Consider the following 17,520-nt stretch of genomic DNA (forward strand, 5'->3'; position numbering starts at 1 on the left):
ATCATGATCATATGGACGAAGATCTTGGGTGGAAGTGGTTGATTGATCAATTGAGTTGTGATTTTTGTGGGAACGTTAGGCCGGCTAATGGGCCTTATTTCTTCCGCTTGAGATCAGAGAGTATGAATTAATAGTCTCCTTGAGGCGCGACTCAGTTGCAATGGTGGCCAATGTTTCTAGCTTGGGTACTCGTTGAAAGATGAAGATGATTATGATGCACTTTTAGTTGACAAGCGTGTACGTGTTAGCAGTATTCTGATGTGCCACTGCGACATTAAAAAAGATCTGTCCTTCATTTAGAGTTTTTTTTTGAAGTAGATACATAAGCACCTTATTAGCTCCCCCGACCACACGCATGACGTAAAATTAAAACGAATACATCTACATTAAGTATAGTACTAGACCTCACTTCCCATCGCTCATGAAAAACTACAAAACATAGGCTATCCCAGCTGCGAATACCGCCCCAAATATCAACTGTTCCGATCTCATGGCTAAACCTTCAACGCCGTTCGAATGAGTACTCCCGGCTGCGTTTGAGTTGTCCGCTGCTCCGTTGTTGGTCTCGGCTGTGTTGGTCTCGCTCCCGGATCCATTATTGGTTTCACCGCCGTTAGAGCTGTTCCCTCCGTGAGAGTTATTAGAGTTCCCTCCATTTGAGTTGTCCCATTCGTTAGAGTTGTTAGAGTTGTTCCCTCCATCCGAGTTGCGTCCCCCTCCGTTAAAGTTGTCAGAGTTTCCGGTGGAATTTCCGTTGTTTCACCCATTGTCAGAGTTTCCTCCATTTACGTAGTTCCCATTTCCCGAGTCACCGCCCGAGGGTATCGAACTGTAGCCAGCTTCCACTGCATCATTGTACTCCGTGGCTTCGATGGCGGAAATCTCCTCCCTAGACACCATACACCTCACACATCTGTATCACAGAGTATTAGCTACATTACCATTGAAAAGAAATAGAAGAGGGCGGAGCAGAGGCTAGTTCCCCCTCACTCCCTCATATATTACGACATGCTTCTCACCACCGCCCCAGTGATGGGAGTGTTACATGGCAGCTACTAGGAGGGTATATATTTGGCTTATCCACGTACGCTTTATCCTCATCAACAAATGTATTGATACCGCACATACACGTGAGCTCCGTCAACGTCGTGTATTCGCCGGACATCATGTCGTATCCACATCATCCTGCAGTGTTCAACAGGGACAGACACTGCTCACAGCTCCTCGAGAGGCCGCGCTGCGGCTGTGGCATGGCCATGGCGATAGCCGCGATAGGCGTCACAAGGAACGCCAAGCTAAGGAAGAAGTTCCTCTTAGAGAAACCCATCGTGAGTGACACGGCTGTTGTTCAACTTTCTTTCAAAGATGGGTGGGGTGACGAGAGTGGCGGGCGGGGGGGGTGAGTAGAAAACTGCAATTCGGGGTGGGGCAGAGTGTATTTATATAGATCTTGCGCTGCATGACGGCTCCTTAGACATCCATTTCCGTAGACCGTACATACTCTAGAGTACTCTACTCGAATTTAAGGCTAATCCAAGCTCGGTGCCAGATAAATTAAAAAAAAAGCATCAATAATTAGAGGGAACCAAGAGGGACCCACCCACCGCTTATAATACTCCTTATATCCGTGGGATAGATAGGTTCCTATCTGGAAAGATTGTGAAAAGCACCAACACGGGTCGCAATGTTGGTCATTGATCTAAAATAGCTGATGCGCAAGCTGGCAACCACAGCATTTTCTTAATGGCACACCTTAATATGGTACTCTAATGCCCCGCAAATGTGTTCATTAGTTATAACATCATTGTGGACGTACCAGCTGCAGAGAAGTTATCTGCATGAGAAACATCCACGGTGGTGAACAAGAACCAGAGTGAAGACCCAGCACAAGTGTGAAAGAACGAAACTAGGATTATAGAGATTAGGTAGCTATGGCGCCGGTTGAACAGATATTCGGACAGGTTGGACAGAAATTCTAGCTGTTTTCGGCAAAGACCTGCAAGGATTAAGCTAATAAGAGGTGCAGGACTTTCTGTCCAAGTGACCGACTTTCGATTTTCTGTAGCTAAAACTCTCTCGGCATTGTGCCAAATTATTACGAGCTAAACCTCGCTCTATTTCTAATTGTAAATGATAATTTACTGTTGTCACGTCGTACAAAGTTCTACGATCACAGTGTAACGTTATGTGGGCATGTATGCTGCAAAGGGGTTTCCTATATTACCTGATCAAGCACACGCAGGAAAGGTTCGTGCGTTACACCGCGGTAGGCCATTGGATAGTACCGACCGATTCATGTCATCTTATGTCATAGTTTTAACGTTATTGGCTTCTACAGCCATATCTGGGGTATGTTCAGCCTTGTAAGGCCGAATTGATGTGCCGTTTTAACCTACCTACTTGGACTCTATGTATGTATGTAGAGTACTTAGTCTACGAGCCTCAGGGCCCGTCTGGGTAGAGCAGTACTATTAGCGTAAATCCCTCCCCACTGGACCGTTGCGATTGACTTTGAGGGGATTTGTCTTGGGTTACCAAATTTGATTTTTTAGTTCCAATGAGAGAGCTGAAGAAAGAAGTACGGTCGTGTGATTTACGATACGTCACCCAAGACGCCCCTATACCATGATTTCTGACTTTAATAGTTGTTGAGATTATGTACTCTGAACGTACCGCAGTTAGTACTCTGCCTACTCTACGTATCTTCCTAACTTTTTTTTTTTAACTCAGCCATTATTGCATACGCGCAAATCATGAGCTTGGCGTATTTTTGTATGGCATTTAATATCAGTCGCGTCCACGAACATCAGAAAAATACGAGTAGAGTACCTACAAACGTACTCTGCATAGGCTCTGAGTATATTTAATATGGTGAAGAACCGTTTAATCGAGGTTGAGATAAAGATGTTTTAGACATCGACCAACAGGTTTTTTTTTTGTTTAATTCATTAATTGCGTATCGACCAACAGGTGCGTGCATACCTGAATTTTTCGTCTGTGTTCGGCAATTGGCAACCATACTAGAGGCATAGTAGAGTAGGTATACGGTAGACCTACTCTACCGAAAGTGCAAGAGGTAATAAATAGCAAGTGCAGAGAACATCAGGCACGGTACAGAGTTCTAGAATACCAAACAACCCTAACCCACGTAGCCTCATGCCCCCCAAACCTTGGCCCGCAGTGCACTGGCGGTGACCCAACGGTCGTGCCCGTCTCCAAAATACCTGCAATGTGAGGCGTCGTACGAATGGAGGGGTTTTAAACGAGGGTGCACTAGGTTGCGATAGTTGGAATCTAGAGTGTGTAAAGATCGGTAGGTATGTACTCCCAGTTTTCATCCTTCTCTTCCGCTATCTATTTATTTTTTGAAAATAACCACCAAAACCTTGCGTGGCAACCAACATTCCCCACCAAAACTCTGTAAAACCCAGGCTTCAAAATGCCAAGCCCCACCCCTGACATGACGAAGGCCCTGGACGCCCTTGGAATTGGCAACATCGACCAAGAACTTGTAGGCGTAGCCAACAATACCGCCCTCTCCGCCCTTACCATTGCCATCCTGGCCAACCCCAACACCTCGGACGAAACCAGACTCGTCATCACCCTCCTGTGCGGCATCGCCAAACAAAACGCAACCATGGCAGGCGACATCGCCTCCCTCCAACAGGACCACGAAGACCTCCAAGAGGAGGTCCGCCGCCACCAGCGCTCCCCCGACTGTAAGGGACCGTGTGCGAAGGCTTGGCAATGGGGTCGAAGGACACTAGGGGGCTCCTGGGAAGGAGAAAGTAGGCTCGCACGATGACGAGGGTGGAGTCAGCGGTGTGCCCGAGGGCAGGGACAATGGTCCGTACTAGGACGGAGGAGACAGCGGTCGGCGAGGGGGCAGAGGGAACAGCGGGGTAGGCGAGCAGAGGGCCACGAGGGCGACGACGAGGAACATAACGGCGGATGCGAAGAGCATGATGGGCAGCAGACGTAACGGGGACTGAGAGTAAAGAAGTGTATTGAAGCGAAGTAAATCCCCCAAAGTAATAACTCAAAGTAAAATACAAGATGTTGCGTAAGGAAAGAAGTAGACAGTGAGGGGGCAAGCACCCCTATATATAAGAAAGAGAAACAACCCGATTACTAATCCTTCGCAGAAACTTCCGGCACTTTCCGATGACTCAGGCTTCCTCCGTGTTGCGGTAGTGGTTCGTAACACCGACCCCCGCATCCTCAACCGCCTCGACAACATCAACTCCCAACTCCACAACACCCAGGCCCCCACCGCTCCCCCTGCCCCCCCCCAGCCCCAAGAGCAACCACCACCCACCCTGCCCTCCCAACCCCAGACCCTCCTCTTACGCCAACGCCGTCAGATCAGCGGCAACCCCTCCCGCACAACCAACCAGGCCAGAAAAACGACGCGGAAAAAGGAACGAAAAGGCTGCAGGTTCTCCCTCCAAGGACACACCCCTTCCGACCCATAAACGCCGGTTTTTCGCCACAAAGACCACACCCACCCTCATCCCCGACTCCGACCGCCTAACAGCTGAACTTCCCGTCCTCTTTGGGCAGTTCCTAGCAAGACAAGGCATCGTTGCCCCTGCCACCGCCCTTTCAGTCACCATCAACGCTAAAGGCACAGTAACCATTCTCGCGGCCCCGGCAGTCCCGAACACCACCTTCGCCCCCTTCTATGACAGCCTCACCGCTATACTCAACCAGAAAATCCCCACCCCCGACAACCCCTACACCTCCTTCCGCCCCGCGCCTGACACTATTGATGTCGCCGTACACAGGGTCCCCCTATACAGCATCCGCGACAAACCCACGCTACAAGCCACCTTCCCCGAAGCCGTCTGCCTAGCCACAGGCATCACTCCCTCATCGTGCAGATTCCTCGTCGCTGATGATACAACCCGCAACGCCAAAACCTCCTCCACCATCGTTATCAGTGTCTCCCGCTCTGAGGCCGGCGTCATCGGTACAACCATACGCCTCTTCTCCCGCCCCCGCCGATGCGCCATCATGTGGTCAGCCTCAGCAGGAACCCAATGCTCCCACTGCTACAAGTTCGGCCATGTCATTAAAGGGTGCAAACAGGAGCTCCCGACCTGCCCCTACTGCACTCTCTTCCACATCAAAGCAGAACACCGCTGTCCCGTCCCCAGCTGCCAAGGATTTAATCTATCAACAATGGATTGCTGCGATGTCTCACAGTCCAAATGCTCTAACTGCGGAGGCCCTCATCCAGCCTTCGTATCCTCCTGCCCGCACAAACTCGCCCTCCAGAGACAAGACTCGGCCAATAACGGTATGAGAGACGGAGGCCATATCTTCGCCCCAATCGGCTCCCCATCCACTCACCCCGACGAAGAAGTCACTGAGATTCCCCAGACCTCGGTGACGGAGATGGACCTCAACAACGCCTAAATGTTAGGAGACCTTAGCAGTCCCCCGACACCATTTCTACGCATCATACAACATAATTGCGCTGGGAGCAATAATGTCTTCATTTCCCTCTTCTCCTCCCTCACAGTCTCGAAGGCCCACGTCATCGCGATCCAAGAACCCCCCTACTCAAAGGAAAACCCCTCAACGCCCCCACATTCACACTATACTCCCCCCTCCCCTACCAGCGCCGAGGATAAGATATCCACCTGCATCTACGTCGCCAACCACCTCCTCGAGCGCAACTCAGCAACAGCATCTCCCTCTCACAGAGGAGACCTCATCTCAATCAACCTGTTTCTCCCAACCTCCCAAAACTCCCACTCCGCCCTCACGATAACCAACATCTATAACAGACAGTTGTCCAACTCCTCGAGATCGATTAACCCATCCAAAATCTTCACCCACACCCCCAACCCCCTCATCGTAGTAGGAGATTTCAACATCCACTCCCCTGCAGCAGACCCCATGAGGAACTTCTCCGACGGGGAACTTCGCCTCTCAGGGCCATACACCCACTCCGCCACAACCAACAACTTCTCGCTCCTGAACTACCCAGGCACCTACACCCGTTATTCCCCAGACCCCCGGAAAAGGCACGGAGTAATTGACCTCGCCTTCGCAAATGCAAGAGCCCTCTCCCTCTTCAACAAATGGCAACCCCTTCCCGAGGCCACCGGCTCCGACCATAGGGCCATCGCCGTTACCTTCACCCTCCCCAACACCGACTTCACCCCTATCATTGGCCCCAACTGGGAACTTACAGACTGGTCAAGCCTCCAACCCATGCTCCAGAACTTTACAGTCCCTAGCACCGACCCCTCGGCAAATCTCGACGCCTGGTTTGAGCAATCGCTGCAAAAGCTCACAGACACCCTGAAAAACCACACCCCCTCCAAAACAGTCACCAAATGGTCAAAGCCGTGGTGGAACCCCAACATAACCCAACTCCGCACAATCTATCACTCCGTCTACCGCGACTTCAGGAAAGGCCTTAGTCCCCCATTCGAAGTCAAAGCGGCAAAAAATGCCTACTTCAACGCAATCAAAAATGCGAAAAGCGCTCACTGGAACTCCTTCGTGTCCAGTGCAGCCACCAGCGACGTCTGGAAACTCAAAAGGATGGCAACAAGATCGGAGGACAGAGTCCCATCCCTCCCCAACTCCCCCACCCCCGCACTACTGAACCAGAATCTTGTCAAAGCTTTTTTCCCGCCCAGACCTGATACCGGCTCTACCCCCCCCTCAACTTCGCCCATGTCCCAGACATCACCCCCGAAGAAATAAGAACTACCCTCCTCCCTACCTCCAACCTCTCAGCCCCTGGCCCAGACACCATCCCCTACTCAGTATAGAAAGGAGTCCATAAGGCCAACCCAAAAATCATCCCCGCACTCCTCAACCCTCTCCTGAAAAGCGGCTACCACCCCCTCTCTCTCAAAAGGGCAAATGGAGTTATTCTGGCAAAACCGAACAAAGCCGACTACACCCTCCCCACCTCCTACAGAATAATCGTCCTCCTCCAAACTTTCTCCAAAATACTCGAGAAGATCGTTACCCTTCGCCTCGCATCTATCGCCAAGGCAGTAGGCCTCATCCACCCCCACCAATGCGGGTCAGTAGCCGGCCTCTCCACAGCCGATGCAGTCACCACCCTACTCCACGAGACCAAAGCCATGCAACACGCCAAGCTAAAAGTCTCCACCCTCTTCCTCGACATCAAGAGAGGCTTCGATAACGTAGTCAAACATACCCTTGCCACCACCCTCGCGGCCAAAGCCACCCCCTCCTACATCATTAACTGGGTCCTCTCATTCCTCTCAGACAGGCACATCACACTCCTCTACAAAGGCTCTCTGAGAATCCCAACCCCCGTTCAAGTCGGAGTTCCCCAAGGCTCCCCCATATCACCCCTACTCTTCGTCATATACATGAACATCCCCACCTACACGATCCCTCCCCAGGGCTCACCCTATCCTACGTGGACGACTTTGCAATAACCGTGGGCTACCCCAGTTACCAACAAAACATCCACATCCTCGAAGAACACTTCAAGGCGATCACAACCATCACGGCCGCCCAGAACACCACCTTCTCAATCCCCAAAACCGAGCTCATGCACTGGCGTACCCCCAAAGACAAGGCACCAACCTGCACTCTCCCTATTACCCTTGATAACCAGGTCTTCCACCCAGGACACCAAGTCAGATGGGTCGGCTTTTGGCTATCCCCAAACTTCAACCCAAACACTCACTTCATCCGCCGCCTAGCCTCCGCTCAGGCCAGATTCGGAATCCTTCAGAGATCCTCCTCCCCCGGCAAAGGCCTCTCCTCATCCAACTGTAGGAAAATCGCCCTTCTCGCCTTACGCCCAATGCTCACATACGGGGCATCCGTCCTAACCCCCACCAGCTCCCTCAAGGCCATGAATAAATTCTGGAATTCTGTACTCAGATGGGCCACCGGCTGCTTCAGAGCAACCAACCAACGCGTCCTTTGGGCCGAGGCGCACTGCCCCCCACTCATCAACTACATCCACTACCTGAAAACAAAGTTCGCCATCCGCGTCCTACTCGCCCACCCTCTCAACAACCCAGTGACAGGGCGCTGCCACCCCTCCTTCCCACCCTGACCCCGACAGGGTCCCCTCTCATACACGCCTCCTCCGTGGCCGCCCCAACCCACCCGAAAAGTGGAACTCAACGGCAACGAAGGGTGTGGCCTACCTCCCCATCGAACATCTCTGCTCCCTCCTCCAACACCCAGTCACAAGAGGAACAGACCACAAGCTCCTCCCAAAACTAGCAAAGCAACAAATGCTAGACAATTGGGCACACGACTTCCAACACCCCCTACTACACTTTCCCCCTTACCTCAAGCCCTGAACCCTTCATGGACCTACACAAATTCACGGCTACTCGAATCCATCAAATGAGAGCCCAAAAAAGCTACCTCAGAGGCCACAAATCCTGGCTCAACCTCCACCTCTCCGATAAATGCGACAGATGCGGCGAAGGCCCTGAAACCACGGAACACGCCATCCTCTTCTGCCGAGCAAAGGCAACCCAACGCACCCAACTCCTCCCAGGGATCAAAACCCTTGAAGAAATCTGGAACGACCGCACCAACTCACTAGCTCTAGGAGCCTTCATCACCACCACCAAAACGAACTTCCCCAGAAAGGAACACATCTCCCCCCTCTTGTCCGGAACTGAGGTGTCAAGCACACTCAGCTCCCCTCCCTCCACCACCTAGCCGCCACGAAACCCAACCCAGAATTGGGGTATTCCGCACCCACAAAAGACCCTTAAGGGGCAACAGGTTTTTGAAACCAGCAGGAAACTTTCTTATGTCGGATATGGACCGCCAAAGCGTCGTTTTTCCTTGCAGTCAGCCAGCCAGCATGTCAACGTTCTTTGTTTCCTTTCATTATTTTCCTTTGTTTATCTAGGGTTGTGAAATTTGGTTCTCTAAAGTCGGGGAGAGGTATTTTTATGCCATAGTCTATGACTGCATGCAGAGTTTTGTACCTAGAATCAATTAAAACTACATGATTTAAAAAAAAAAAAAAAAAAAGAATGTACTCCCAGTTTTTTGGCGTTTCCGAACGTTTTATCTATCTTCACTTAAAAATCCAAATATTTTCCTAAAAATACAAATAAATAACCACTGAATAGCCCTTGTCCACAGCTACATTTGAGTACTGATTTGAGGTTATTAAAGTAGTTTTGGTGCAGTTAGAAAAGAACAGGAGTAGAGAAGAGGTTGAGAGGCCGCGTTGTGTTGCAAAAGCAGCGGGACACACTACCCAAATACCTGCTTGGCTGCCAATTGTCAAAATGTGTATATCAGCCCAATCAGAGTCCTTTTCAAACTCTCACTTGTAAAACTTATCCAAAACGGGGTTATCAGTACTTACCCTTAACCCCCGGTATATACACTATTTTTCTTCTTCGAACGGAACTTAAACTTCATGAGTTGTTTGAGCCTTGAACACCGGGTAGAGTAAAGAGCTAGTAAAAGTATCTCTTGAGTTCTGTGCTTTCATTGGCACCGGTGTGATCAAGGCTAGGACGTCCTGCTTCTTGGCTTGTTGAGCGGGATGAAAGGTTCTTTATAGATAAAGTATGTATGTCAAAACCTGTGTATGTGTATGCGTGTATGCGTGTGTGTGTACGTGTGTGTGTGTGTGTGTATTTACGCAGCATTGAAATGAGTGCGTTGCAACATTACACAACACATGGCTGGCAACATTCGCACTAAAAAAGTAAATTTATTGGTGGGAACGTGTTTCTAGTGTCGAGGTTGTCGAGGAGTGGAATATAGAACACCCCCGGTGATCCGTGTTTGCATCAGTACATGTAGTAGTCTAGTGTTGCCTAGGGTTGGGCCACCTACATGTATGTATTCAGGATCTTGCCCACCTGATAAAATGCTATGAGATTTCGGCGATGTATCATTGTATACTGTCACGGCTTAACCTCAGCATAAAATGATTTAATTAGATCGCGAGTCGATGGAAATCAATGTATCGATCGAGGATCTGTTGCATCCCCTTTTAATTTTGGTATTGGCATCATAAGTAGTCCCCTATATACATGTGTTCCGATATGGGGGATCGAGGAGTCGCGTCGCTATTAGTACTATGAAGACACCACTGACTTAATAAAACCAATAGTCACCTGGATACCTGGGTGGTGATATCTGACCTAGTTAATAAATTATCATTGACTCAAGTATTCGACTAATACGGGATCAAGCATCAGCTAAGCTAACTAACCTCTGCGAACATTCCGGCCAAAATAGTACGGCACAAACCCATGGGCAATTTTAGCTCTTCATCGAAAATGTGTCAGGAGCTACTGATCGAACTCAGCATGTTGTTTGTAAAGATCTTAGGTTAGATCTAGGCATACGCTTTGTGCTGGAGCCGGAGTTCTGTCCTGCTCTGATATAATAGATCTGTAGTAGGATGTGATTCAGCGAAACATAAGTCTTAGCGATCCCAATAAATGATAGATATTATATTACTGGTCCCCCATAGGTTTGTAACAATCCCTTTGCTTCGGAGTATGAATATCACCAAACTCAAGCGGGATCCGGACGCAATCAATGGTATGCAGAATCAGGGGCTTGAAAATAAAGTTTGAATGGCTATATGTAGATCTTCCTATATTTCTACGATAATCTTACCACATACGCATATGCAGAAGCTGTAAAATGAATGCCAAGCCTTCTAATATAGCCCGAGTGACTACCTGTGATAACAGATATTCATGGAAACAGATATTCATGGAAACAGAACGGTTGAAATTCGGGAACAGGCTGTCCATATACTAACACTTCGCTGTAAAGCGATATCTAGATGAGTGATGAGCCAAGAAGAAGATATTTCACTACTGTGTGGAGTGGCATACTCAGTCAGTTTGGTTCATCATGAGCTCTCACTCGGCTGGGTGCTCTATACATAGCTACATGTAGTCTTTTTTTTTTTTTTTTTTTTTTGTTTAATTCATTATACATAGCTAGTCCGTGTTGACTGGGATCGGGGAACGCGTTTATAGGACCCTCGAAAGTACGGTAATAATGGTACAAAAAAAGCCTTCCACCTGGGCGCTTACCTGATCCATCCCTATCATCATCCCCGTATCGCGTGTTTTTTGTTTTTTAATTCATACTCGCATGCAACCTTTCAGTTATGGCGGAGCACTCAATCTACAGTATAAGTACATGGTTTCACCTTTTATGCCTACTAGTCGCTCTTTTCAGCAGGATGTGGAATACCCAAACCAGCTCAAGGCCAGCACTCATACCTAGCCACACTCCATCACCAGTCCGCATGCCCCATTTGGATGCCGGGTACATGGAAAACTCTCCCCAGGAGCAGAAACCATCCCACATGCCAAGCCAAGAAAAGAACCCACGATTAATATCCCCTGGGTCACCGCCCCTACAGGATTCGAATCTGCGACCTCATCCACCCTCGGAAAATATCCTCATTGGGAGAACTCCGTATCGCGTGTAAACACCACACAGGAAGCGGGAGTGGAGACTGGAGAGATGTCGACCAGGGGATTTTTTTGTTTAATTAATTAATTTCATGCAACCTTACACTTACGGCAATTCGCCCAGGGGATTGCCTGATGGTTCTGAGCGCACTTTCTTACACCTTTTGTGATGATGATCGTGTTGAGACCTGCTGTTCTATAAAATGTTTGGAGTTTCAAAGAGGACAACTCGATCCCGAGCCCGCGAATGGACCACTCGGATTGGGTCTCCTCCTGATATCAAATAAAGTAGATCATGGTAACTGTAGTCCTCCTTTGACGGTATGAAATGATTGAGGGGTATATCAATCTAAGGCTTCTTCATTTGGGAGGGAAGGAAATAATACGTATACTTCCGGAATCAACATCAAGAAAAAGAATAGGTGGAGTTGTGTCTTTCAGGTGAAAAAGTATTATGTAAGCCCTGGTGATTTGCAAAAGGTTATGTCAAGTCTCATATTTGTCAGTTGGTGGCGGTGCGTCTACCGCCAAGCCTCTACCACCTCACAAGGATGTGGCTACGCGACCACATCTTCGATACGGTCAGTGAATGTGTCAACGACCACCCTAAATGACCACCTCGTTTACCGCGTTCGACTCGTACAAACTAAACACTCAGTTCAGCGTTGATGGCACATCGTTTATACATACCATCCCTGAGACGGTACCCGGAGGGAAGGTTCGAGTGGAGAGGTGGTCTAGGGTGGAGCGTATTGGGAAGGGAACCTTTGGAAGTGTGTATAAAGAAAAATGTGATAATGGGGATGTCCGGGCGGTGAAGGTAGTCCTTCACTCAGCTATGAATATACGGGAGTTGCTGGCCTTGACTAGGATGACGCAGGTGAGGAAACATCTTTATATGTTTGATTTGTATACTAACATGCGTGTATTGACCCACAGTACACAGATTACTTCGTCCAGCTGTCCGGCTGGTTCCAGGATGATACGAATATCTACCTAGCTATGGAATATTTTCCATGCGGCGATTTGCATACCTTCATCCTCGAGAGCCAAGGTGGGCTATCGCAGCCGCAGATAAAGACGGTTACGATACAGCTACTTGAGGGGCTGAAGATTATGCACAGTCTCAGCTTTTGCCACAGAGACTTGAAACCTCAGGTGTGTAAAGACCCGGTAATCTATGCAATTCATGCATGCGGAAATGCTAACTATCATCGGGAAGAATGTTCTGGTCGTCACTTGGTTCCCCCTGGTAGTGAAGATTGCAGACTTTGGCACCACGAAAGAAGCAGGAGATGAAACAGCTTTAAGGACTATTGTCGGTACACCCGACTACTTGGCTCCAGAAGTTCTCGGGATTATTGACACGGACACCTCCGAATATACGGATGCGGTTGACATGTGGTCTATGGGCTGTCTGATTTTTGCAATGGCAACGAAGAAGACGCCGTTCCCGGGAACCAAGGGGCTAGAGGCGTTTATTAAGCGGTTAACATTTCCGGGAGACCGATTAGTTGAGGCCGAACTAGAAGAGTTTATCGTGGGTTTTATGAGACCCATGCCGGGCGAGAGACTAACTGCTAAACAAGCATTAGATCACGCATGGCTAAACTCAGGTGATCATACCTGGGATGGAGAGACAAATTTGAGTAATGGGCCAGGACAGGAAAAGGCGACAATAGGTCCCACTGGAAATCAGGCAGGCAATGAATCGGATGATGATTATGACACGTGGGATACCCAGGATGAAGTCGATAGTGTACCTCCCCTATCGAGATCGTCGGTCGGCCAAGGGCGAATGATATCTTCTGTTGGAGCCCGTCAACCAGATATCAAATCTAACATGAGAAGTAAGAAAGGCCCCATATATATGAAAACAATTTCTTCACACATGGCGCTAATTTAGTATTTTCTCCAGGGGTTGGACTGGCTCTCACTGAAGCTGCCGCACATGGGCATCGGCAAATTGTCCAGCGCATGCTCGAGACAGGAGCGAGTCTTGCCTTTAGAGATCAGAACGGAAACACTGCACTCCACCGGGCAGTTCAGCGGGGGAATACCGATATTGTACGGTTACTGCTACAGGCTGGAGCTGACAAGATGGCAAAAGGCTTTGGCGACGCCACGCCCCTCATTATGGCTGCTGCTTGCGGGTATAAAGAGTTGGTTCAGTTACTTGTGGATGAGGGCACGGATATCTCTGCCATTGATGGAGAAGGATATAACGTTCTTCATGCCGCGGCTCAAAACGGATACCCAGATCTGGTACGGTTTCTGCTAGAATGTGAAGGGGCAGATATAGCGTCGGGAGCTGGCACGGGAGTTGCTACACCTTTGCAAGTGGCTGCACGAGCGGGTTGGGTTGATGTGGTAAAGCTGCTACTGGAGAAGGGAGCAAGCACTGCTGATAAAGGTCCACATGGATTTACAGCACTGCATTCGGCGGCTTCGAGAGGGAAAGCGGAGGTAGTAAAGTTACTACTCGATTATGGTGCCGATAGCCGGATTAGAACCGAGGGACTCTCGACAGCGTTAACACTGGCAGCTACCGACGGGCATAGGAAGGTGGTAAAGCTATTGCTGGATCGTGGCGCTGATATCATGGAAAAAGGTCCCCATGGATACACGGCGCTTCATTTAGCAGCCGAGGAAGGACATCATGATGTAGTTCAGCTGCTGCTACAGCGAGGAGCAGATATCACCGCGACTGAGAATGAAGGATCGACTGCTCTGCACCTAGCAACTGCCGCTGGATGCTTAGAAGTAGTGGACCTATTGATTGGTTGGGGCGAGGGCACCGCGGTACGAGACAGCGGAATTGACGAATTCCAAACCTTACCTATCGACCACACAACCACCGGGAAGGAGGACTCTCTTGTCATTGAAAAAAACTCAAAGATCGTAGATCCGATGACGATGGGTGCTGGCACATTGAATATGCCCGAACAGAGAGATCAGGCAGTGATAGTAGAAGGAAGTATGACCAAAATGGAGCAGGAAGCGAGGCCTACGCTTGGGGAGGAAAGGACAGCCGAGGGGAGATCGATACAGAACGAATATGAGGTAGAAATCTCAGAGGTGGTGGAATCTCCCTTACCTAAGAGAGAGGGGGGAACGGTTGAAGAGGGACTATTTCAGGAGTCCAGGGTAAATACTTCATCGAATGAAAGGCCTACAATACCAGAGGGAGAAAGAGATGCCATTGAAGAGGAAAGACTAGAGCCTGAACGTGAAGGTAACTCAAGGGCTCATGTTCAGTCAAAACTGGAAGAGGCGCTACCGGGGATAAACATTGCAGAGTCGAGAGGAAAGCTTGGAAAGTTTAGAATGAGTGGACGGCGTTCAAGATCTGATAAAAAATCGCGGTGTGTGATATCATAGTACGGTTTCATCTGTGGCTGTCCTATTTCTGTTCGAGGAGTTTAGACAAGAAGAAGGGAGAAAAAAAACAGATTTAGACCTTATAATCCATCGAGATACATGGCTGGGTGTGTTTCTTCCATGGATTGAGCGGATGATATGGTGGAACCGGGTATCCGCGGTTTATATTACCACAGTGCAGGGGCTTTCAAGAGCAGTGCTTCAATGTACACGTATTACCCCGGATAAGTAACAAGATTGATGTTAGGAATAGATGTTAGAATAGATGTTAAGTAGAACGAGCCGGGGTTGGCCGGTGGAAACCAGAGGGACAAAACAATAAAGGTTAACCTCGAAATAAAGAAGGGCTTCACTCATAGCATCATACAAAGCCCGACCAATTGCTGATTTCTCTACTTCCAGACGTACATACACTGGAAAACCAGGGAATCTGCCGCCCCAACATATATCCCCTACCTGGATATCGCTCATCAAAAGCGAAATGACAGAGGAATAAAATCTATTAGCTCGGCAGATACATAAAAAGAAGATATTTCGTGATATTAATCGGTTACCGATGGATCATGTGAAACTTATATCCCATTTTCTCCTGTAGGTATCATATTATACCTTGCTTCTGAGTTGGCTAGATGAGTTTTCCTTGGGCCTGACAGCCGAACGTACAAGGGTGAAGTCATATTTAGGTATATGCGTGTATAGATTAGTGCTACGTCCTTACAATTTAGTCATCTGACGGAAAGGATTGTTATAAAACCGTTATTATAACTATAATTCTATTAGTCGGCTCTACAGTATCTGGTAAAATTATTGCGAAAGTGGGTTCTCCATGACCCTATAGTCCTATTGGCCCTTAAAAGGTGTGTTGCTGCGAGCACAGACCAACAAATCCACTCTTTTAGCTCTGACTTTTGCATTAATTCTACCGGATACTGTAGTAAGATCGCTCCTCGAACCAAGCCATGCGCGCCAAGGCGCCACGAAAACTTGGCGTCGAGCGACCACTCATGTTTCGTTGTACACACCACATGCACACATTCAAAGTTTCTCACGACCTGAATGCCTCAGTCCAGCCTATCGCCTGGTACTACCTGGAGCTTGTTGGACTTCGCGGGATCAACAGGACTGATAAACTAAAGGCCCGTGACACATGGTATATTCTGAGAGACCGTGCAGCATAAATGCTTCTTCCTTTCAGCACAAAGTACATGAGTAGATCACTACGTGTCCATAGGTAATATTAGTGTAGGTACATCTTGTCGCTAGTAAAACACCCCAGTCGTCAAGTACCTACCTTTTCAGCGCGCTATTCTTGTCTAGTAAAGTCAATTTACTCCGTTCACAAACCAACCAAGCACTTCCTCGTTCCCAAGCAAACTCCCGATCGAGCAAACTATTCTTTCTTGACTGAGCCACGTCCTTTGCCACCGGTCTCCAGGCATCGCCCAACGACCCACACCCACTGCCGCAGGGGTTTTCTGTCGCCATCAATCGCTCTCATGGTGAGAAGAGTGATTTCAACAACGATGGACTTGACGTATTGGATCTCAGCCCCGTTGCGGTCAACCTTTGTTTCAAGGCGGTCAATCTTCAATTCGCGGCGGTCACCGTTCGATTCGACGCGCTTCCAACCAGAACCCGCCGCGTAGTGCTCCATGGCTTCCCATGGTGGAAGGGCGGACATAATAGCAATACAAGAGCCATATATAGGAAAGGCAAGAGCGAAAAGAACAATAGAAGGGGCAGTGGAATTAGGAAACGGGGAAATCACCGTCGGAAATAGCAACCTAGACATAGTATACAGACCCGGAAAGGATGGAGAGAAAAGCAGAGTGATGTGGATGGTGAGAAAAGACAAAGGCATTAGATATGCGGTGAGAGACGACCTGTGGAAGGACTGGGATGCAGGTGTTATCGACATATTGACAAAAGGTAACCAAACGGCACTTCGAATTATAAATATCTACAACCAGACACACAGCAGCCGAGAAGGATGGTGTATAAGAAGAATACCCGCCAACATTTGCGAAGGACAACAAACGATAATCGTGGGGGGCTTTAATGCGAAAGGAAAGTTATGGGATTCAGTGTCGGAACTAATCAGAGAAGACGAAATTATGGACATGGTGAAAAACCACAGCCTCACGCTCCTCAACACACCAGATTTAACAACGTGGCAAAGAGGGAACCGAAAGTCTGTATTGTACCTAGCATGGGCAGCAATAGCATTCACCTTCTCACCAAGCGGGAGCTAGTGCAGACGGAGGATACTGGATCAGATCATTCGCTCATAAGGCTACGAATCGGAAAAGCAAATCTGGAAGAGACATACAACCCCCTCGAAAGCCAGTATAATTTCAGAAAGGCAGATTGGAAAAAGGCAATAGATGCAGCCACAGAACAACGCTCAAGATTAAAGGAAGAATGGAAAAGGGCTCAACATAATGAGGACGTGGATGAAATGTCAAAAATCATAGAAACAATCATACTGGCGGCAATCGAAGAAGGAGTTCCACAGACAAGAAGAAGCTGGAGAAGCAAGAAATGGTTCCACTATAGGATAAAGGAAAAAAGAAAAGAAATGGCGAGATGCCGTAGGTGGTGCAGGGTGGGGGAAAGAGAAAGCGAAGAATCGGAAACAAGGAACGCTGAGTGGACGTTGAAAAGAAATGATTATTTCTGGGAAATAAGAAAG

At 48.6% G+C, this 17,520-nt stretch overlaps 3 protein-coding genes across 3 annotated transcripts; 1 reads left to right on the forward strand and 2 right to left on the reverse strand.

Annotated features, from left to right (window-relative positions):
- Positions 1-429: 429 nt before the first annotated feature.
- Positions 430-1,165, reverse strand: LAJ45_11643 (uncharacterized protein; the record flags this gene model as incomplete). The annotated part of the gene is made up of 3 exons (XM_046121125.1): positions 430-619; positions 764-913; positions 1,089-1,165. 3 exons carry the CDS (start codon positions 1,163-1,165, stop codon positions 430-432), a joined length of 417 nt encoding a protein of 138 aa, XP_045965678.1.
- Positions 1,166-12,057: 10,892 nt separating this feature from the next.
- LAJ45_11645 (uncharacterized protein) lies at positions 12,058-14,828 on the forward strand (the record flags this gene model as incomplete). Its single annotated transcript, XM_046121126.1, has 4 exons — positions 12,058-12,327; positions 12,387-12,605; positions 12,670-13,297; positions 13,366-14,828. The coding sequence occupies 4 exons, from the start codon at positions 12,058-12,060 to the stop codon at positions 14,826-14,828; spliced, it is 2,580 nt and encodes an 859-aa protein (XP_045965679.1).
- A 1,390-nt stretch (positions 14,829-16,218) lies between these two features.
- LAJ45_11646 (uncharacterized protein) lies at positions 16,219-16,509 on the reverse strand (the record flags this gene model as incomplete). The annotated part of the gene is made up of 1 exon (XM_046121127.1): positions 16,219-16,509. The coding sequence occupies one exon, from the start codon at positions 16,507-16,509 to the stop codon at positions 16,219-16,221; it is 291 nt and encodes a 96-aa protein (XP_045965680.1).
- Positions 16,510-17,520: the final 1,011 nt, after the last annotated feature.

This window comes from Morchella importuna (genome assembly GCF_003444635.1).
Source record: "Morchella importuna strain M04M26 chromosome Unknown Morimp01GS080, whole genome shotgun sequence".
Lineage (NCBI taxonomy): Eukaryota > Fungi > Ascomycota > Pezizomycetes > Pezizales > Morchellaceae > Morchella > Morchella importuna.